The following is a 24,220-nucleotide window of genomic DNA, read 5'->3' as shown; positions in this document are numbered from 1 at the left end:
CGTGGCCTAATGTGGTACACTCAGAGAGACTATGATCAGCCACCTGTCCTAGGTAGCACGTGACTGATGTGAATTATGTACACACAATGTGGGGCTGTGCAGTACTGCACAATATTGGACAGAAGTTTTGATGAATTAGAGTGAAATTGGTGGCTCCCTGACATGTTGCTTGGATGTATGTTCAAAGGCTATATACAAGCAAGAAGAAATGTATGCATAAATACGCAGGCATGGCTCTACTCTTAGCCAGGCACAGAACAGCAGTATGATGGAAGGCTTCTTAGACACAAGGTAAATATGTGGTGATCAGATGTCATCAGATAGTCATCGGCAGTGACAGCCTTTCTAAAGGAACAGACACTAGAGTGGATGGCTTCACAGCACGGAATACATAAGAAGTGGTGTTGGACCAGTTCACCAAGAAATATGATGCCATGCACCTACGACCTAACAGGAATCACGACATAGACATATGTAGGAATCGGTTGAATACCTGTGATTATTATTTGCAAGAATTAAAGTTAATGGCCTGGTGAGTGGACCAGAGGGATCACATAGCCAGGATTCAGGCCTGTGAGCAAAAGTCACAATGTTGGAATGGTCAGGCGAATGGTGAGGGAATGTACTTAGTGAGGGCACCAAATAGAGGATTTCATCCTAGCCCCCCTGAGAAGATGCCCTAGTAGAATTGAGGAGGTGTGAAAGTGTGCTGGTTCTTCACACATGTTTTTTACGAACTCAGACAGCAAACCCGTAAACCGTTTGCTCTGCCTACGATTTACTGAAAAACCGCACCTCTTGGAGCCCTGCTGCCACGCATCTTGGGGTAGTATCATGGCCACAACGGATTTCCTCGCAGCTCCAAAAAGATTAGGAACTGTCACGCAACTGTTATCAGTGCTGTAGATGAGCAATCAAGCGGATCGGCCCAGGCCCATCTTTTCCTTAGCTGCTGTCATGTGGCCTTCACTGGGTAGGGGCTTGACTGAGGTTGCAGACAGAGGGCGGACATTGCATTTTAAGCACTGAGTTATAAGAGGTGAAAATACCCATCTCAGAGTGCAAAGTGCTCTTAAAAAATCAGCAGTGGCTGCCGTAAGATATTACATGAGGTCGCTTGGAAGCTGTGCTTCGAAAGCAAGTTAAACAGAGCACTATGTTTGAATACTGACCGGTCACGTTATTAAGCTAGTTTCAGGGAGAGCAGGATTGTTTCATGACTGGGTCATATACATTTATTGTAGTTCTATCCACTTAAGCAAAACTTCAGTAGAAGCTATTCCGTTCAATAGATCTGTAGTTTAGGCCTGTGCTGTGTTGAGCTGCCCAGTGGGGTCGCAGGTCAGAATCCTGGCAAAGCCTCCTTCAACTGGCACCCATCCCAGGTCTAGAACATTATTGTTTTTGATAAGAAATTCAGGGATTATTTAATTGCTAGCTGAGTGACGTAGAGCATTCATTTAATGACGCAATGCATTCTGGGGATTGCAGTTTCAGAGCATTCCAGGGGCAGAAAAGTACCAGATTTAATTGGTTTTCCTGACAATAAATGGATACTTCTAGATCCTAGGCATTGTAACTACATTCTAACTGGAGCACTGCACACTTCCATAAGTGTATGTGAGGGGAATGGGTTAGCGGAGTGGGTGGGGGCGGCAGACGCAGCGCCTATGACAACTCTACAGCTTAGTTTGCCTTTCATGACTTACACATTGTCGGACATTATATGAATTTTAACAGAGAGCACGTCGCACTGCATTAAGGCAGTTGTGATGTTTTAAGGCAGTGACCATTACATACAAGTTTAATATTGATCTAATTTCATGGACATAACTATTTTTTTTTATTCTTATATTTTATTGGCAAGTTTTCAAGAGCATTACAGAATACACATTCAAAAAGCATACAATAAATCGACAGCATTTTAAGGTTTCATATAATTCTTATTTTCTGAAACTTCAGAATAGGCGTTGGTCTATGCCCGCGCCCATTATCAACACAAGTATTGGCCCAAGACAAGGCTCGGGCTAGCCCTGATCATGTTGGACCATGTGGGGGACAAGTCCAGTCCCGGAGGCCCAGTGATGTGCAGTGCGGGGACGGGGTGCAAAAACCATCAGGAATAGCCGAGTTCTCCGTTTGTGGTAACCTAACTTAGAGCACCCTTGTGGGGGCCGGGGACGCGACAGCAGTGCTAGTATGGAAAAAAAAATAAAAAAAATCTTAACAATTGAACTAAACTGTATTCAGTATAAAACTACTTTCTCAAGGGGTGTCGAAAAGTCAGCCGCAGGTCTGTGGGTGAGCGCTGTGTTGGGGTGGGCACAGTGGGCTAGAAGAGGGGGGGGTGGGCGGCCAGTACCGTGCAAACTGTCTGTATCAAGGGGCACAAATCTCCCAATTAGTCGGGGAAACCCTGAGTCAAAATCCGTTCTGCTTGCCAAGGTCAACCGTCGCTCCCTGCAAAACCCATTTGTCGTCAACATGTTCATCCACAGCCGTAGGGAACGCCCATTCATCGGCCACCTTCGACCACAGGGTAACCACAGGCCTACGACGGACCCCACGTGCCTCCTCCCTCATTAACATGCGCTCTTCAGCGCAGGCCACAATGCTACTTCTTTAACCCAAGTTTCCACTTTGGGCCTGTGGTAGTCTTCCAGGCCATGGCTATCCCTCTCGGCTAGGAGCAGCGTCCGTAAACCTCTTCCCTACCTTCTTGGGTGCAGGTCTAGGGAAGGACATACCTATTTTGTTCTACCTAGAACTAAGTGTAACTCAAAGTATCACCCATAAGGCATTGAAATGTCACACATAAGGACACAGAAAACATGGAAATGTCATACCTTGCTTAACTTAAACTTCGTGTGAGCGTCATCATGTACACCATGTGTACCCTATGTCAGACGTAATGCTGAACTCTATTCATTTTATTTTTATAACATCTTTAACAAAGTTTGTTTAAAAAAACACTGGGAGAAGGAGACAGCGTCACTGGGGCAAGACGCAAACACCGACACTGCAATCAGGAGACAGGGCCACTGGGACAGGGAGACAGGACCACTGGGACAGGGAGACAGGACCACTGGCACGGTCACATCGCGACACCAACACTGAAACTAGAGCAGGAAGCTAGTGAAACTGACACAAGGAGACACTGACAACGAGACAGGGAGACACGTCCACTGTCACTCAGACAAGGAGACCCCAGTATTGGGTCAGGAAGATAAACACTGACACAGGAACATTAATACAGACTTGAACTGGGAGGCATGACTATTGGCTTTTGGACATGGCGCCACAAACACTAAAATTGAGATAGGATGGGAGACACTAAAACAAGGACTGCGGACTGGGAAACGTGGACAGTGCAGCAGAAGCATCACTCGCTGAACCTGCACCAGTCCGACGGAACCCTTAGAAGCATAGGGAAATATATAGCGCCCAGACAGCCCAGGGTTGAGGAAGGGCGTGCCAGTGGCAGATGACAGAAATTAGCTTTACAAGTACTAACAATGGTGCCGTCCACTGCTCTCCATTATGTAATTGTAACCTACTGTGGCTCCTGTGATCTACAAAAACATCGCAGAGCTCGCACTGGCTAGTGCAGTCAGTGAATGGCCAGTATTTTTAGAAGTTAGACATAAATAGACTTCAGGCTTTGAAAATGTTTGCACCAAATCAGCAATAAGGTGGATCGCTCATTGGAGAGTCACCTGACACTGGAGGATCCAGAAGATCTGCTTGGCGAATGGGAATCTAAGGTGTCCCAGGCACGGTGAAGTGGGAGAGGATGGAGCTCTGTTCACTTCCAGGGAGTCTGTTTAATGCTATCCCACACAGAAGGCGCCCAGAGAAACTTCACCTCTTCACCAGGAGTCTGGGAGCCATCTTGAAACTACCTTGTAGGGAATGAGGTTGAGGAGAAGCTGTTCTCACACATAGACCCCAACTGGTCTGTTTGTCCTGTTCTAGCAGAATAACAGATTATAGCTCTCCGCTGCAGGCCATGAAGAATGTACTGGTCGCGTTTGTACATGCAGAGGGCAGGAGTCTACCACCGAGCTTAGCTGAGAGCATCCGAGACCAGTAAGTGAGGCTTCAGTAGATGCCTCCCCTATCCAACTCCAGATTAGAGAAAAGTATGAACACTCTGCACTTCATTCTCAGTCCTGTGAAATAGCAATGAGATCAATGAGATGTGCCGACAAAAGGAAAGCTAGAAGGCTACAGTGCTACAGAATATGAGTTATTTTGCATTTAACCCTAGACATTACTTTGAACTGTTGTGATATAAGTTCTACAAGATGAATGGAATGCTGGTCAAAGTTGCAGTTTCTCTGAATCTCTTTATGGTTGTCTTTATATGGGGTCTAAATTAATGAAGGCTCTTGGCTTCCTACATACTGACTGTCAATGACGACTCCTGGTTGCTGTTGCAATATGGATTTCCATTAAAGGTCAATGGAGATGATCAAGGTGGAGGCAATAGAAGAGCACTTAGCCCGTGTGACTCCATTACACTGACGACAAGAGGAATATTCATGTTCACAGGGGGAGGCATTACCGCAGAAAGGGAAGATACTATTCGTGGACATCACTGGTCGGGCGTCATCGGGAGCACACGGTCCCGGTTAGGAGGCCACATCTGCGCTCGTCTTTAAGCTAAAACAGCATGAGGGTGAAGACAGATTAAAGGCAGACCATAAGTAGGTTGTGTAAGAGTTAAATCACAAGTTCTATGAGGACAATCTCCAGATCCGAAATATGAGCACACTGGAGGCAACCAGGATAGAGGATAAACATTGACATTTTTAAGGGGAAGAAACAATCTAAGTGGTGGAATGTGCAAGCCAAAGAGTACTCACCGAACCAATTATTTGGGAAACCTCTGGAGAAATAGAACACCTTTTATTCGGGTGAGAGGTAAATTGGCAGAGACACCACAGAAATGTGGCAGACATGAATGCATGAGTGCAGAAGGCGTGGGAGGCCAATAACGGTGGGAATGCGTGGGGAAAGCACCTGGATTACATGTCTAGAGTGGACGGGAAACAGGCAGATTGGATAGGCCTGGAGGTCATTAGCTGGGACTACATAATAATGTTTCTAGGTTTCAGTGTGTTCTTCTGACCTTTAATATACCACTCACCTACAAAGACAGCATTAAAATGAGGTTACAAATGAACATAGCAGCATGAGCCGAGACTCTCACATTGGTAGTACCTGACCTCTGCTCCACACTTCTGCTGAAGCTCCTTGCTCATCCCTTCTTGTAATGCCTTCATCTGACGAGAAAGAGGAAACAAGCTACAGTCCTGATGAAATGGTAACTAGCCAGTCCCACCCATTAATGTAAAGGATCAGATGTTGATAGATCAATAATATATGCAGGCTTGAAAGCATATGTGTGTAAACTAAGCCGGCTCCAAGGACCATGCCTCATGGGACCACTCACACCCAACCCTGCTCCTGGACAAGTAGAAGCAGGGACTACTAATCCAAGACTATTCCCAATATTTAAAACTTGCCGCCATTCCTATAGCCCTATCCTACATAAGAAGTGGAGGCCGAGACAGAGGTAGGAAGGAGTACCGTGCACACTAACAAACCTCCTGGCAGGCTAGTTCTGGAGCCGGACATGCAGCAAACCCTGTCAAGGTAAGGCATAACAGAGCGAGTCTCATAGCAGACGCCATTGATGCATGGCACACCCCAAGCCTACCACCGAGATCAAGCTGATGTGGTTAGTGGGTTTTCAGTGTGAACATGAGCTCTACAAATAACAGCGAGAGGTCTGGGTACAAGCGTCCACCTTCTCTCCCAGGTCTCATAACATGCATTTTGTAAAGCATTTGTTCACACATTGCAGCTTCTTGGCACTAAATAATAAATGTTTATTGTTACCCAATTCAGTGGTACTCTTTTTATCAACAAGGTAAGAATGAAATGCTGAGTGGACCTGCCAGGACCATGAAGAAAAAACGCAGATTCCTGGATTGGATGTTAGCCCACAACCCACCAGACTCATCATTAAATGAGTAAACGTGTATCTTCTCTGCTTTAGTGTCCCTCAAATTGAGACAACTAAACAAATTGAGGCACCCAAGAACTCACATTTTTCTGTGTTTCGCGATGATCCCTTCTTTCCTGCTCCAACATTGTTATCAGCTTCGAAATCTGCTCCTGCAAGTCATTCACGGTGTCCTCCCTACAGAAAAGCACTCGGATTATTGTGAAATCTTCGCCCAAGAAAAAGCATGGTGTCCCGCAGAAATGTTATGACGCTGAAGTTCTGAGGGAGAGAGTCACAGGAGCTGGAACTGACATGTGACTGACTCTTCTCCAGTGACCAGGGCCTACTGACCTTTCAACAGCAGCCTTTCACTTCTTCATTTCCACAATGGAGCATCCACTCTATTTTGAAGTTATCAACACACAACATGATTAACCAACATACAGAATCAAGGAAAGTTTATAAATAAAAGTACTTACAGATCACTGTTCACCTCCAACCTATGATCAGAAAAAAATAGTTACTTGAAAGATGTTGCAGATTTCGCCAGAGAAAGCACTATAGATTCATTTATAAACAAACCCTGCCTGAACCCGGCAGGTTGTCACAGTATGCAAACATCACGCACTCAAGGCGCCATCTCAGCCTGGAGTCAGCATCTGGATCAGCTAAGGAAAAGGGCTGAGAGCCTCACTACTTTATCAAGCAGCATTCTGGTGGCCGCCAGACAGGTCATGTGCACCAGATATACATAATAGTTAACTTGTATCACTCCATATTACCACCCGGCACATCCTTTCATAATCCCGTCATGCTTCCACAAGCTCTGATATTGTCAGAGTTGTTCAACTGAAGTATCCGTACCGCGGACAAGTCTTGTTAAACGTATAAACCAGTGGCTCAAATAACTGGTCCCTTTATCAGTTAAATTGGACATTAGGAAAATCGTGCCTTCATCCTAATCCCACAGCCCTACGACCATTTTATGCTTCTGGAAAGGTAACTTCATCCTTGAAGTGATCCTTTTTAAAACATCTAACTGGTGGACTTATGACTTTCTAAGGAACCCTGATGCATTATTTTACCCTCTATCTTACATCGTAGAAGGTGTCCACTATCTCTAGCCTTGCCACTGTCGCCTTCACTCTATCCCATGGACAAGAGATGGGTACTGCTGGCACTGACCCTGTGATGGAGCCCCTTATCTTTAGGAAACTGACATTGTGCCCGGCTAAACTATACTTTTCTTAGCAAACCAATACAGTCTTCTATTTCTCACTGCATATCACGCCATGTTTCTCTTGCTTGCCTGTGTCTCTAATTTTGAAAAGACACGTCTTGTTAGGAAACATAGAAACCATGTTGTTTTTGCGCACAGGTTTGTGCTGTTTTTCTTTGATGGTATTGATTGCAATGCCATGTGATTGCTTATATGGTTATAGTTTGAAACTTTTTCAGGTATGGCGTGGGTGAGCTTGGGAATCAGGCTTTCAATATGTTTCGGCTCCATGTAGATTCAACTGCACGGCTGTCCCTGAGACTTTATAAAGAAAAGCAAGGGACTGTGGGAGGAAGTGGCAGGAAAAAAGCTGACATATGTTTTCTGCACGTCCTACATACAGCATGTTTCCCAAACCTGGAGAAATTTGTAGTAGGAAATAAATAATATCTGTACAAGACTCTAGGCTGAACGTGAAGACAGCACTGCATAGGAGTCCACATTGAATTAAGGGAAAGGCGGTAAAACGTTCAGCCTGGTTGGTTGTAGACGATTTGTGGTCTTATCGTCTGAAATAGTTAAAGCTTGCCAAACTCTTAGGCACTTGACCAGTTGTGTTCATCAGCATCTTACTACCAGAAGCCAGTGCAATATAGAAGATTGAGAACTTGAACAGCGCTTCTGGGGATATTCACCTCATTGCGCAAAGGGTCCTTTGTGATCCACTGTCCTATTATCAACTGCCAATATAGGTTTTCAGAATACCTCTTCATAGTCATTAAAAGTCAAAAGTTGAGTTTATTGGGACAATAGGCCATTAAAGTCTTACAACACAAAAATAACAAAAGGAACTACCATTATTAACATAACATTTGCTAATATCACCCTGTACATATAAAAATGCAGCCACAAAATGATTTACATATAACATCCTCTAAACGTTTGAATATCATGCATGACCGGTCATTACTCTTGGTATGCAGACATCGGGAGGCATTCTTTCTGCCAACAGGTGTTCACCGCTTTCACTGCAGCGCATAATTAAATAGCACTGCAGTTGTAGGTGGTGAAATGACTGTCAACAGGAGGGTAGGGGAGAAAGGGGGCGAGGGCACCCCGTTAAAAAATTAAAGAAAGCTGCACTTACCGAGGGGCGAACACAATCTTTAAGAGAGAGTCGCTGTTTGCAATGCAGTAAAACATCTGCAAATCATTATTCTTATCTCAATTTTTCTATAAAATCTAGCTAGAAAGGAATCTCTTTCCTTATTACTCCCTGCAAATCCTTCCCAACAGCATTTACTATTTCAAATGAATGCATAAGCGTAATCAAAATCAGTTTTAAGGTTCTCAGTATTTCTGCTTTATAAACGTAAGCATCCATAAAAAACAGTAGACTTGAGAATTTCATATTCAAACCCCATTTACAATACCTTCCCACAGCTTCCTGCATCATAATAGATAACATGGTACAGGTAGGATTGACCGCAATCCTACATTTTAACATTTTGTATGTCATGCCTTGAACTGGTAACATAGAAATATATAGAAACATGATGTCATTACAACAAGAGTTTATCAGGTGTCACACGAAGATCTTTGATTGCAAATATTTTAAATCCTATTCATGTGACATAATTGCAATTTTCATATTTAATTCTAATTGTGAAATTTTCACAGGAGCCACCCAAAGATGGAGAGTCTAATAAAGGAAGATCAACTATTGTTTTTAGCTGCCCCCTTAGACTGGCAGCCCACCTCAGATCACTGTTTAACTTCTTTTTTTACATAAAAAGCAATTTTATCTTCTCCTGAATAATCTACTCTAAAAATGTATCAATAACTTTACAAATCTTGTTTCCTTTCTTATTGTCTGAATGATGGAGGATTTCGGGAGGTTCAAAAGAGCTTTTAAACACTGGACCTCCAATCTATTCCAGATTTGAAACCCACTCAAATGTAACATTTTAAAACCATATAGGTATTTTGATTGAAACATTGCTTTGTATGCATTTAAGGCTGGTTGCATGGTCGGTTCTCCATAACTTCTACTAAACTTCTGTAACCCTGCTTAGTTGATAAAACCAGTGATTTCACTACATTTAAATGCCCCCTCCAATCCAAATTAAATGTGATGTGCATTCCAAGATATCTATAAGTTGGTACTTCCTCTACCCATGTTTTATCCAGGAATCATTGATGCCTTTGCTTTTTACGACCAAAATCCACAGTGTTGGCCTTTTCCATATTACCTATTCATTATGTGGCATCTATCTTCTTAGGTGACCTTTTTAGCCTCTGATAGGGTGGCCATGAAGAGGGTTGAAGACCTCACCAGGTACTCAATTGTTTTAGACAACCTTCCTCAGTTGCAAAGACTGATTTCTAAGAAATGGGCTTTCTGGTGAAAACAGAGCACAAGATAATTCAGCACCCACTCCCAACCTCTTTTTCTGATCCAGTTGGTGGAACCAGCCTTTCTTTTACATGTTTCCTGCATGCGCATTAACAGGCTGGAGGTGGCATTATCCACGCACCTTAAAATCACGCCTTGGAAACTGCATGACACTATTTTTCCACTCCGATGCCTTTAAATGTGCATATAGAATCTCGGCCACAGCCCTTGGCTGTTATGTTTTTTATGTAGGGGAAAAAGCTGGGGATCGTAAGTACCATGCCAGAAAAGTAGACGGGAATGGGTCTGGCTAAAGGAGGGCTTCTTAAATGTGTGCTGAGATGATAGTATCTGCAGTTTGTTGGTTAAAAATACACACAGTGGTGACTCCACATACCAGGGGACGTTTTAGTCAGTGGGCCACAATATCAACATAAATATAAGGAGCAGGATGGAGGACATGCAAAGACTCACTGAAGTGGTCTGAGAGAGGAACGTGTTAGACTGCCAGTGAGTTGCCCACTTCACTTTGGGTGGCTCTTTAAAGCCATTAAACACTAGGCACATGCCTGATTTGCCATTAGTAGCTAGGAGTTCTGTGTCCTTTAGCCGTGAGTATATCAAGTGTCCTGTGTGTTCACATGGATTCTAGTGAATACAAAATGACCTGGTTGGACAGGGCGATTTCGGTTTTTCATCCAAGAAGCATCCAAAGAAGTCCTCATCCAGAGTCACAGCGATCTTCTCTTTGCATCGGGTCATGCAATACCCAGGGGAGATAACAAGGTGTTCCCTCGAGCTCTGCAGAAAGACACCGGACCTCTTAGTCTGTAACCTAATCTATGTATTTTACTGACAGACATTTGTTATTGTCATTATTAGGGTACTAGGCATTGCTTCAAGCATTTTATGAAGTAAATACGTTACAAACCTGCAAAAGGAATACCTCTGTCATAATTCATTTTGTATGACATCTATGTTAATATTCCACAAAATAACACAATATTACACAAAATACAATTGCTTAGAAGTGGACCTAGGTAAATAAGTGCATGTCAAACTGTTAACGTATGGAGATAAGAGAGAGCGCAATTTGTGAAGGCAGCGAAGGCATCAGACAACCAGGACTAATTACAAAAAGATCTCAACAGATTTACAAAGCTTATTCATTGCAAATAGCCAGACCCTTAACTCAGTGAAGAGTGAAGTAGAGGCGCCTAACACACATGGGCTGGATATATGCCAGATTTTCAGGATAACAACACAAACGGAATGCATCAGGTTCGGAAGGATCCGTCCTTAAATCTCAACCACATCTTAAAGCCCACGAAGGGCCCTACCCTACATAGAAGACCATAAGAGCTCCTCCACAGTCTGGGGCGTGTAGACTATACCACTGACCTTTAGGAAGTGGTGTGAGGAGGAACCCTATGATGAAGCATGCCACCCAAGGGTGTGTGAAGATTTGTCATAAAAACAGAGATTTGTTTTAATCAAGAGACACTGTCTGTGACCCATCCAATGTGACAAGTCTCTCTAGACCCAAGGCATTCCTTTTGTGTTGTTGCAATATGTTGGGAGTAATTAATCACTGGCCTCTAAATACTCCCAATTAACCCCTGTGTGGTTATATAGATTTTCGGGATAACCGTTCAGTATTTATCGACATCCCATTTCATTTATCACATGGGAAGATGCTGGAAATCCTGTATGGCTTTAGTTTTCTTGGACCAATGCTGTTAACTCCTACTATTAAGTGATGGATCAACCTATGACATAAATGCAAAAGGGTTTATAGAGGCTTCGCTGTAGAAACTTAGAGAAATATGTATGAAAGCAAATAGAAACTAGATACAAGTGTTGTGTTTCACATAACTATTAAAGGTTGGATATCATTTGTAGTTCAAACTCACAAACTCCTTAGGTGACATGAGACTTTCTTGGTGTTTCTACAAAGTGGCAACCAAAAAGCAATTTCTGGGAGGTTAATCTTCTATATATGATCAGACCGAGAGAAGATGAATGGTACAGTAGTTCAAAGATCTAATTCTTCATCATTGCATTACACAAAACAAGCAATGGCCAAGCTGCTAAACTTCAACTTAAAAAGGCCAAGCCTTATGGCAATGGGGATACCTTAACAAGAGTTATGTGCAACAGTGCCAACCCTTTGTTATTGTTCATATACGGTTTCCTTTTCTAGTGTAAGTTGTATTATCAAATAAAAAATGCCTACAAATATTTTTTTTAGAAAGGAGTAAGCTATTGGTTTTACTAATGCTCTCTGGGACTGCCATGGGAATACTTGTGTCTAAGTGCATGCAGATGCATAGCTGCCAATGCTGAGACAGAGAAGTCCCTCACATAGTAATAGGCGTGAATCCCTGCCCTCAATCCTCAACTATGGTGATAGATGGATCCATAGAAACTATTTTTGGGTATGAGTGAACACTGATCCCCCGTATGCACCATGCCCTAGGCCTGTCTAACAAACTGCGGTCTAGTTAGGCAGGCAGGGGCACACAATATGCTACTCTCATGGTAGTGAAGGACTACTGCCCCTATCAAGTGCTAAGTAGCACAACCACAGTGATTGTAGCATACTGCTTTGTAGAAAGTAATCAGTAATATGGCCAAGTCTTTGTACATGGGCAATGGGAGCGAGGCCTACTTGCCCACTCAAGCAAAGTTTTGCTGTTATCTGCCATGGTCTATGTCAGGATGGATGCAGCACTAGCAGTACCTCAAAAGGAGCAACAATCAAAACATGAATTTCAAAGAGCTGTGAGTCACTAAATCACACTGGTGTTTGGCCATTTATTATAATAATGGGAGCTTGAGGCTTCCAAATTTTCAAACTGACGCTGTACATCAAGAAGCTCAGCACGACTTCTGTCTGTTGTGACCAGCATGGGGAACTGAGTGTCTGCCAGTCTTCCTGATGGGTGAGGGAACATCACCCACAGGAATCAAGAACACCCACGTGGAGCCTGGAGCACTAGCCTATGTCTGACCCAAGACCTGACGACCCTGTGAGGAGAAGGAGATCTCCTTGATGGAGAAAGGTCCAGTGACGATCCTGATGAGTGGATCCCAGTTGCGGAGTGTGAGATCTTTATCCATCAGGACTGCTGCACCAATCAAGCTGTCTGCACTGTTCGTGACTCCTGTTTGACAAGTAGGGACCACCTAGAAGTATAAGGGTCATCACCCTAGTGCCATGCTGTAACAAGAGAAATGCTGTTGCCCTGTGCAGTGAAATAGCATAAACAGAGATGTCACCTTATTTGTGCCACTCATAACCCCTGAATGTCAAGTGGGGTCCACATTGAAGATTTAGGGCCATCACCCTGGTGCATCACTGTATCACAAGGAGGGCCATCACTCTGAGCAGTGTTGGGACCTGAAGTGGCATTTGCCATGGGTGCAGCTGTTTTCGACCCCCTGAGTGCCAGGAAGCGGCCATGGTGAAGTAAAAAGGGCAGTTGCCTTGGAACAGCATGCAGCCATGAAGAATATGCGGGTTGTGACCTACAGAGGAAGAGCAACAATTCAACTACCCAAATCCAGAGTGCCCAGAACCTGCCACCAGACTCAGGGAGACTTACTCTGTGATAGGAGGAGAGAAATGTTTGTCTACAGCCTCCGCTGCAGCATCCACCCTTGTGCAGTGCACAGGCCCTCCGCATCGGCAGTCGGGTAAAAGCAGATAAGAACTTGCTCTCACTAATGCGTTACGGCGCGGGGATGCTTGAACTGTCTCAAAGCCATTGCGGAAATCCTGAGTCTTGAACTCACTAGATGGGCTTAGGTTGGATATCTCCTCAGGTAAATGGGAAATAACCATTGTTATTAGACAGGTAAATGGGACTTGAAAGCTGACTCGAGTAACACTAGCATACCTTCTATATGAAGACTGCATATATTATACATGGTGTGTCGTATCTGCGTTCGTATATAAATACTACCATTCATATGAAAGCAAGTATTTGACGGGACAATCATTTTTTGGCGTTGGGGGATGTATTTTAAGTTGTGAACTTGAGTTCACCCCGCACCTATCTCCTCCCTGAGAAGCTTTGGACTGCTCAACCGATGCTGCCACTGAGAGTCAAGTGCTGAAGTGGTTCTTGGCCATGTTGCTCAGAGCTCATAGTAGACTGGGCACCGACCATCATGGGTAGGTGGAATCATGCATCACAGTTGGCCAGAAGCTGCTCCTTGGCCTGTGGCCCTCTAAATGGGGTTCTGACAGTTGGAATGTTTAATATATTAAAAGAATCCAATTCCAAGCTGACTACCGATGTGCATGCCTGCATTGTGATGCATGAGCGCGCCTTGGCGCAAGCGCATGTGTGCCTCAAGATGTAGGTATCCTCAGGCGTCATGACAAATAGCAGCCATTTTAATCTACTGTCCTAACATGGCAGAAGGCCATGTCAGAATGGCAAAATAAATTGTAAAAAAATAAGCATGAAAAAGGCAGCAAGGGGCCCCAGCCCCACTTTGCAGCTGTCATGTATTAAAAAGGGGGTGGGGGGCGCAAAAAGAAAGAAAGCAAGATCTAAAAAAATAAAAAATAACAAAATAACAAACCAATGAGATTGGGTGAGAATACTGGGGAGCAGTAAAGCAGAAGACATTTGTCTGGTGGGAGTGGGACACTGAGAGGGAAAGAAAAAGGTAACACATGGGAGGGGAGTGCTCAACAGAAGAAGGAAAAGGTGTTCCCTCTGACAAGCACAGGTTCATTCAGTCAGAACAGTGCAAGATTGAAATGCTCCTGGGCGGGACACAGATAAGAACAGAGAGGAAAACCATTAAATCAGGAGCAGGTAAATGACAAACAACAGAGCCATCCAATCATGAGCAGCTGTTCACTTAGCAGCAAGGGGCTGACTAAAGATAGCTAAAATTGTCTGTAACTTAGACATAAAATGATAAATGAGTGAAGTTGAAACTTCACAGGCCCTAAATTTGAAGTGTTTTCTTCTTTTTTAAATGTTCAAACTTTTCATAAATGTGACACAGTCACACACAGGTGTTAAAAACAGACTAAAATCGATTTTTGCCAGAAAAAAACTATGAAGCCATAACATAAAAGCAACAGAAATTTATTAAATATAAGAAGTTTACTGGGGTGGGTAAAACCATAAATCAGAGGCTGCCAGTCTCTTAAAGAAAGTGGCACCTTGTTTTCCCCTTGGACAGAGGGCACAACTGCCTGCTAGATCACGCACCAGTCAGTGCCAAACAAAAGGATTTAAGGCAACAGTAATAATGGAATTGTGGATGTATTGATGTTATATAATTACCATGTGGAGATCTATCTGATGTGCCCTTCCTGTTTTTTGACCACTGTCGTTTTTAGGGTCGAGCCTGCGCTATCGCATGGGCCTCACTTGGGAGACACTCTTTTAAACAAAAAAGGGTTCGGAGCCCCCCTGATGCGTACCATTTCTTGGCTTGCATGGCACTCTTCTTTACAGCCTCATAATTGGTCGCTGCAGGCATATCATCATTTCCGTTTCTGTCTGTGGAGCAATCTGGCCCACCAAGCACTGACTGATTCAACCTAATGCCAGTCCATTGCTCCCGACATGACTGAGGTACTATTTTGTTCTTTTTAACTTTTAGTGCCCTGCAAACAGAAGGCGTGTGACTGATAAAAATGTGTCCTGCAGGACAAACAAAATTGCAAAGTTTCATTTTCTATAGTTAACTCTTTTCTTTGAGTTTGCCAAGTCTTCATTTCTCACTTTGCACTCATGTTTTCTTTTGTATTTGCTTCTGGGCACTGTTCTCAAAAGTAGATGATTATCTTGTTCTAAATATTGCAAATTGACATTGTTTTGATCTTATGTATAATTTCCAAAATGATGCTTTTAATTGTGCAGTACACACCAATCTACACCACATCAATCAAATCCTCCCTACTCCAATCCACTCCAATTCACCTCATCTCACTCCACAGCAATCCACCCCACTCAAACGAATCCACCCCAGACCAATCCAATCCAAATCAATCACCCCAATCCTATCCACCACATTCCAATCCTTCCAACCCAATCCACTCCAATCTGGCCCACTCCAATCCACAAACATCTGGCCCACTCCAATCCACAAACATCTGGCCCACTCCAATCCACAAACATCTGGCCCACTCCAATCCACAAACATCTGGCCCACTCCAATCCACAAACATCTGGCCCACTCCAATCCACAAACATCTGGCCCACTCCAATCCACAAACATCTGGCCCACTCCAATCCAAAACAGTATGCCCCACTCTAATCCAAAACAGTATTCCCCACTCTAATCCAAAACAGTATGCCCCACTCTAATCCAAAACAGTATGCCCCACTCCAATCCAAAACAGACATCAGTCCAAAAGTCTCCCCAACCCCAGTACAAAACAATCTACCTACTCCAATCCAGAAAACATTAGCCAATCTAAAAACATCCACCCCAATCAAATCAAAAAACTTCTGCCCCACTCCAATCCACCCCACTACCATCTGCCCCACTTCCATCCAGTCTCCCACAATCCAATCCACTTTACCCCAATCTAATCCACCCTGCTCCATCCCAATTCACCCCACTCCAATCCACCACAATCCACACCACTCCAATCCACCCCACAACAATGTAATCTAGCCCAATCCAATCTACCCTTCTCCAATTCAATCCAACTCACCCAAATCTAATCCACCCCACTCCAATCCCCCACAATACACCCCACTCCAATATACCACAATACACCGCATTCCAATTCAAAACAATCTGCCCAAAACCAAATGGCACCACACCAATCCACTACAATCTGCCCCGTCCAATCCAAAAACATCTGCCCCCTCCAATCCAAAAACATCTGCCCCACTCCAATCTAAAACAATCTTCTCTACTCCAGTCCACCCCAGACCAATATGCCCCATTCCAATCCAAAACAGTCTGTCCCAATCCAATGTGCCACAATCCAATCCACTTTACCCCAATCTAATCCACCCTGCTCCATCCCAATTCACCCAACTCCAATCCACCACAATCCACACCACTCCAATCCAATCCACCCCACACCAATTCAATCCAGCCCAATCCAATCTACCCCACTCCAATTCAATCAATCTCACCCAAATCCAATCCACCCCACCACAATCCACCCCACTCCAATCCACCACAATTCATCCCATTTCAATTCAAAACAATCTGCCCGCTCCAATCTGCCCCACACTAATCAGCCCACACCAATCCACAACAATATGCCCCACTCCAAACCAAAAACATCTGCCCCGCTCCAAACCAAAAACACCTGCCACACTCCACTCCAAAAACACCTGCCCCACTCCACTCCAAAAACACCTACCCCACTCCACTCCAAAAACACCTGCCCCACTCCACTCCAAAAGCACCTGCCCCACTCCACTCCAAAAACAAGCTGCCCCACTCCAATCTGGAACAATCTGCTCCACCCCAATCCAATCTGCCCCCACTTTAACCCAAAACAAGCTGCCCCACTCCAATCTACCACACTCCAATCCAAAACAGTATGCCCCACTCCGATCTGCCACAATCCAATCCACTTTACCACAATTTAATCTACCCGCTTCATCCCAATTTACCCCACTACAATCCACCACAGTCCACACCACTCCAATCCAATCCATCCCCACGCCAATTAAATGCACCCCAATCAAGCCCAATTAATCTACCCCACCCCAATTCAATCCATTTCACCCAAATCCAATCCAACCAACTCCACCACAATCTACCCCACTCCAATCCACCACAATCCAGTCTATTACAATTGAAAACAATCTGCCCCACTACAATCTGCAAAAACACCAATCCAAAACATTCTGCCCCACTCCAAATCAAAACAACCTGCCCCACTCCAAACCAAAATAACCTGCTCCACTCTAAGCCAAAACAACCTGCCCTAACTCCAAAAACAATCTGCCCCATCTCCAATCCAAAACAATCTGCCCCGCTCCAATCCCAAACAACCTGCCCCACTCCAATCCAAAACAATCTGCCCCACTCCAATCCAAAACAACCTGCCCCACTCCAATCCAAAACAACCTGCCCCACTCCAATCCAAAACAACCTGCCCTACTCCATACTGCCCCCACTCAAATCCAAAGAATCTGCCCCTCCAATCTGCCCCACTCCAATCCAAAACAATTTGCCCCACTCCAATCTGCCCCACACCAATCCACAACAATCTGCCTCACTCCAATCCAAAAGTCTGCCTCACTCCACTCTGCCCAACATCAATATGCACTCTAATCTGCCCCAGTCCAATCCGAAACAGTTTGTCCTACTCCAATTCACCTCACTCCAATCCAATCCACCTCCCCACAAATCCAATCCACCCACTCCATCCCAATTCGCCACAATCCAATCCACACCAATCCAATACACCCACTCCAATCCACCTCACTCCAATCCAGCCCACATGATCCAATCCACCCCACACGATCCAATTCATCCACTCCAGTACAACCCACACCAATCCACCCACTCCAATCCACATCACCCCACCACAACCCACACCAATCAAATCCAGTACACCCTAATCCAGTCCACTCTAATCCAGTCCAATCCACCCAACTACAATCCACCCAACTACAATCCACCCAACTACAATCCACCCAACTCCACCTCACTCCAAAAAGTCCACCCCACTGCAAGAAAACCACCCAACTCAATCTAATCCACCCAACTCCAATCCATGCCACCTTACCCCAATCCAATCCACCCCACACCAATCAACTCCAATGCAATCCACCCAAACCTATCCCACTTCTATCCAATCCACTCCACTCCAATCCAATCCAGTCCAGCCAAATCCAGCCCAGTCTAGTCCACTCCAACCCACCCCATTTTAGTTCACCCCAGCCCACTCCAATCCAATCAAACCCATTCCAATCCAACACAGCACACACCACTAAAATCCACTCCAACCCAGTCCACTGCTACACAATCCACCCCACTCTACTCCAATCCAACACAATTCACTCCATTCAAGCCCAAAACAATCTGCCCTGATCCAACATGTCCCACTCCAATTTGCCCAACTCCTATCCAAAACAATCCGCCCCACTCCAATCCTAAAGAATCCGCCCCACTCCAATCCTAAAGAATCCGCCCCACTCCCATCCTAAAGAATCCACCCCACTCCAATCCTAAAGAATCCGCCCCACTCCAATCCTAAAGAATCCGCCCCACTCCAACCCTAAAAAATCCGCCCCACTCCAACCCTAAAAAATCCGCCCCACTCCAACCCTAAAAAATCTGCCCCACTCCAATCCAAAATAATCCGCCCCACTCCAATCCAAAATAATCCGCCCCACTCCAATCCAAAATAATCCGCCCCACTCCAATCCAAAATAATCCGCCCCACTCCAATCCAAAATAATCCGCCCCACTCCAATCCAAAATAATCCGCCCCACTCCAATCCAAAATAATCCGCCCCACTCCAATCCAAAATAATCCGCCCCACTCCAATCCAAAATAATCCGCCCCACTCCAATCCAAAATAATCCGCCCCACTCCAATCCAAAATAATCCGCCCCACTCCAATCCAAAATAATCCGCCCCACTCCAATCCAAAACAATACGCCCCACTCCAATCCAAAACAATACGCCCCACTCCAATCCAAAACAATACGCCCCACTCCAATCCAAAACAATACGCCCCACTCCAATCCAAAACAATACGACCCAGTCCAATCCAAAACAATACGACCCAGTCCAATCCAAAACAATACGACCCAGTCCAGTCCAAAATAATACGCCCCATTCCAATCTAAAACAATACGCCTCACTCCAATTCAAAACAATACTCCCCACTCCAATTCAAAACAATACTCCCCACTCCAATTCAAAACAATACTCCCCACTCCAATCCAAAGCACTCTGCGCCCCAGTGCATCCAAAACACTCCACCTACTCCAATCCAAAACAATCTGCCCCACTCAAACTCAAAACAATCCGCCCACGCCAATCCAAAACAATGCGCCCCACGCCAATCCAAAACAATCCTCTCCCCACTCCAATCCAAAACAATCCTCTCCCCACTCCAATCCAAAACAATCCTCTCCCCACTCCAATCCAAAACAATCCTCTCCCCACTCCAATCCAAAACAATCCTCTCCCCACTCCAATCCAAAACAATACTCCCCACTCCAATCCAAAACAATCCTCTCCCCACTCCAATCCAAAACAATACTCCCCACTCCAATCCAAAACAATACTCCCCACTCCAATCCAAAACAATACTCCCCACTCCAATCCAAAACAATACTTCCCACTCCAATCCAAAACAATACTCCCCACTCCAATCCAAAACAAAACTCCCCACTCCAATCCAAAACAATCAGCCCCACCCCAATCCAAAACAATCCACCCCACCCCAATCCAGAACAATCTTCCCTACTCCAAAACAATTCGCCCCAATCCATTCTGCCGCCCCAAACCAAAATAATCTGCCTCATTCCAATCCAATACAACCTACCTCACTCCGATCTGCCCTACTCAAATCCAAAAGTCTGCCTCACTCCAATCTGCCTCATTCCGCCTCACACCAATCCGCCCAGCTCAAATCCAAAAGTCTGCCTCACTCCAATCTGTCCCACTCCGCCTCACTCCAATCTGCCTCACTCCAATTCGCCCCACTTCAATCCAATCCAATCCACTTCACCCTAATCCAATCCATCCCACTCCATCACAATTCACCACACTCCAAACCAATGCACTGCAATCCACCAATCAAACCCACTCCAATCCACCTTACGCTAATCCACCCCAATCCTACCTACACCACTCCAATCCACCTCACCCCAATCCAATCCACCACAATCCATCCCACTCCAGTCCCATCCACCCCATTGCAGTCAAATCCACACCATTCCAATCCACCCCACACCAATCCAATCCACCCACCACCCACTTTGATCCAACCCACTCCAATCCAATCCATTCACCACGCTCCATTTCCAATCCAACCCAACCAACTCCAATTTAATTCACCGCAACCCAGTCCAGTCAACCTTGATCCACTCCTCTCCAATCCAATCCACTCCACTGCAAACCACCTTAAACTTCCCCACTCCAATCCAATCCACCCCACTCCAACCCACACCAATCCAATTCACCCACTCCAATCCACCTCACTCCACTCCAATTCATCCGACTCCAATCCAATCTAATCCACTCCACACCAATCCAATCCATCCACTCCAACCCACCCGACACCAATCCACCTACTCTAATCCACCCCACTCTAGTCCAACCCACCACAACCCACCCCAATAAAATGCAGTCCACTCCAATCCACCAAACTCTACATTGCTCCAAAAAGCACACCCCATTACAAGAAAACCACCACACTCAATCCAATCCACCCACTCCAATCCACGCCACCTCATCTCACCCCAACCCAATCCACCTCAATCCAATCAAATCCACCTTAATCCAATCCCCCCAAACAACAACACCACAATCTATCCCATCCCAATCCAATCCACCCCACTCAAACCAATACACCCCACTCAAACCCATCCCACTGCAGTCCAATCCACTCCACTCCTGTTCACCCCACCCCAATCCAATACACCACACTCCAGTACACCCCACTTTACTCTAGTATACCTAACTCCGGTCCATTCCACTCCAGTTCAGCCCACTCCAGTTCAGCCCACCCCATCTAATACACCTGACTCAATCCAATTCAACCTTCTCAGTGCAAACTACCCCACTCCAATCTAACCCATCCACCCTAATCCAACCCATCACACCCCAATCCAACCCAACCTAATCCAATCCAATCCAACCCACTCCAATTTAATCCAATTCAACCCACCCCAATTCAATCCAATTCAACCCACCCCAATTCAATCCAACCCACCACAGTCCAATCCACTGCACCCCAATCCAATCCACCCCTTTTCAATCCAGCCCATTCAATCCACCCCTCTCCAATCCACCCCACTCTACTCTAATCCAATCTACTCTGCTCCACCAGACTGTACCCCAATCCAATTCAACCTACCCCAGTTCAGTCCATCCCACTCCAATCAAATCTACTCAGCCCACCCCACTCCAAACCAATGCACTCCCATTCAATCCACCCTACTCATGTCCAGTCCACCCCACCCAAACCAAACCACCCCACTTAATCCAATCCACTCCACCCCAATACAATTCACCCCACCACATTTCAATCCAGCCCACTCCAAGCCAACCCTCTACTCCAATCCAATCCAATCCACCCCACTCTAATCCAGTCAACTCCGATCCACCTGACTCTACCCCAATCCAATCCAACCCATCCTAGTTCGGTCAACCCCACTTCAATGCAATCTATCCATCCCTCCCCACTCTAATCCATTTCACCCCACTCCAGTCCAATCCAATCCAACCCACTCCCATACAACCCACCCAACTCTAGTCCAATCCACTCCACTCCACTCCAATGAATCCAATCCACCCCATTCCAATCCAATCCATTCCACCCCAGGCCAGTCTAATCCACTTTACTCCACCACACTCCAATTCATCCCTCTCCAAACCATTACAATCCACCCCACCCCAGTCCTATCACTCCAATTCAATCCACCCACCCCAATCCAATCTAATCCACCCCCTCTAATTCACCCCAATCCAATCAACTTTACCCCATTTAAAACCACCCCAACCCACTCCAATCCATCCAGTCCACTCAATGTAATCCACCCCACTCCTCTCAATCCATCTCACTCTACCCTAATCCAATCTACCACACCCTATTCCAATCCAATCCAATCCACCCCACTACCTCAACCCACTGCTCCCTATTCCACTCTACTCTATGACACTGCACTGTATGACACTGCCACTGAACTCCTAAACGCTACTTCCCTCCACTCGTCTACTCCCCTCTACGACATTCTACAACATTAATCCACAAATCAACTCTCCAACACTCTACTCCCCCATTCCACTCTACGGCACTCCACACCATAAATGTCTAGCCATGTTGAACAGCAGCCATTCTTGTTGTCCTGTTTTACAATGAAATAAATGAAACTACACGTCCCAGAATTTAAAAGAAAAACCTGGATAGGAGCAGCATATCACACATGGACCTGGGAAACTTGGCATGGCTGGAGAGGCCATCGGGAACTCTTTTTTTTCAGAATAGAATCGATGATACCCTTTTCCTTTCAGAGAAGAGGCCTGGGATGCATTTGCCCTCTGCAATGCTTTGGCTAGGTGTTAGCTGGGGGAATTGTTTTCTGTTGTCATTCCAGGGGCAGAACTAGGAACAACATAGATTCAGCTCGGAGACAGAGAAGATGCATGTGGCTGGGGCAGGCCCCAACTATCTGACATTTTTAGTGTAAGCTTCTTTTAGAAATTCAGTGGTACAAAACACTATATAAATGAAAGGACTACATAACACTGTTAAAAAGGCTGGAGCAGTAAGGATAAGAGTTTTGTTAGCATAAGCTTAGTTGGGGGGCACCAAAGATCAAATAAGGGGTCTCCAACCTTTTCTGCAGTGAAAGATACTTATGATTAATGAAAATCATCCAGAGCTACGAATATTATTGGAATTTTAATACTGACCACATCAAACAAGTTTACATGTTTGTTTTAAATATACACTTTTCAGTTTTTGTAGCCTGGGGTGCACACAGGAGAGCTACTTATGGGTAGATCGAAAGCTTTTAGTAGCTCATGAGCTACTCGTTGGATTAAACACATCTACTCTTTAAAAATCCACGTTTCTAACTGCTCAGGCAGTGGTGTTATACAAAATTATGGTCTCGCTCTGCAAAATGTAATGATTGCCCCCTGAGTTCCTATGTCCCACAGATACACTGGTCTTGAGCTGAACGGGGTTCCCCTGAAGGTTTGGAGCCTCCTTTTTTTTTAAAAACTGTTTTTATTAACATTTTGCTTTTATGCATCATCCATTCAATTTATCACAGTGACATACTCATATCGAATCAGGGGTTATATTCAATTATGTTGTCAATGTACAGGTATCTATATTTCACATGCACGTTGTACAGTATTGGTCACCCCTACAGTGACCATGTTCCTTCCATCTAGACTTATTGTGACCATTCCCCACCTGTGCTCCTCTGACAAACACTGAGCTGCCACTGTCGATATTTATAATGCATCATTACTTTAATTCTAAACTAACTGTAAACATAATGGTGCAGTGGAGAGGTGAGTTAGCTTTAAAGGGGAGGATAGGACCAAGGGATTTTTACAATGGGGAGTTAGGCCTGCCCACCTCCTTCCCAACTTCCTTGTCGGTAAGTTACCACTAGAGTTAACAGATCGTTCCGCCAGGCAGTGTCGCAGCTCGGGCCTCGGCAGCGCTGGATTGTTCCCATCTACATCTTGCCAGACTTCCGCCCTACCCCGATTCTGGGTTAGTCTCTACTCATCCCTGGTGCTGTTGCATCCCACTGTCCCCACTCACACCCGCAGCAGCTGGCTTCACCTCTGTCCCCTCCCCCAATGTCTTCAGTTCTGCTCCCCATTCCCGCATCCGCTCCTCCCACGTGTCCAGCACCACATCCCACAGCG

General features: G+C 45.2%; 1 protein-coding gene across 1 annotated transcript in view; it reads right to left on the bottom strand.

The window, feature by feature from the left end:
- Positions 1 to 24,220, bottom strand: part of FLACC1 (flagellum associated containing coiled-coil domains 1) — a 245,081-nt gene that overhangs the window by 142,429 nt on the left and 78,432 nt on the right. The window contains exons 4-7 of the mRNA XM_069226071.1: positions 10,298 to 10,431; positions 6,496 to 6,516; positions 6,118 to 6,211; positions 5,227 to 5,288 (exon numbers count right to left, since the gene is read on the bottom strand). Of these exons, the coding sequence (XP_069082172.1) occupies positions 5,227 to 5,288; positions 6,118 to 6,211; positions 6,496 to 6,516; positions 10,298 to 10,431 (311 nt within the window). The remainder of the gene's footprint in view (positions 1 to 5,226; positions 5,289 to 6,117; positions 6,212 to 6,495; positions 6,517 to 10,297; positions 10,432 to 24,220) is intronic.

This window comes from Pleurodeles waltl, chromosome 3_1, assembly GCF_031143425.1.
Source record: "Pleurodeles waltl isolate 20211129_DDA chromosome 3_1, aPleWal1.hap1.20221129, whole genome shotgun sequence".
In the NCBI taxonomy this organism is placed as follows: domain Eukaryota; kingdom Metazoa; phylum Chordata; class Amphibia; order Caudata; family Salamandridae; genus Pleurodeles; species Pleurodeles waltl.
Note: the sequence above shows the minus strand (reverse complement) of the source record. Positions and strands in the feature narration are given on the sequence as shown.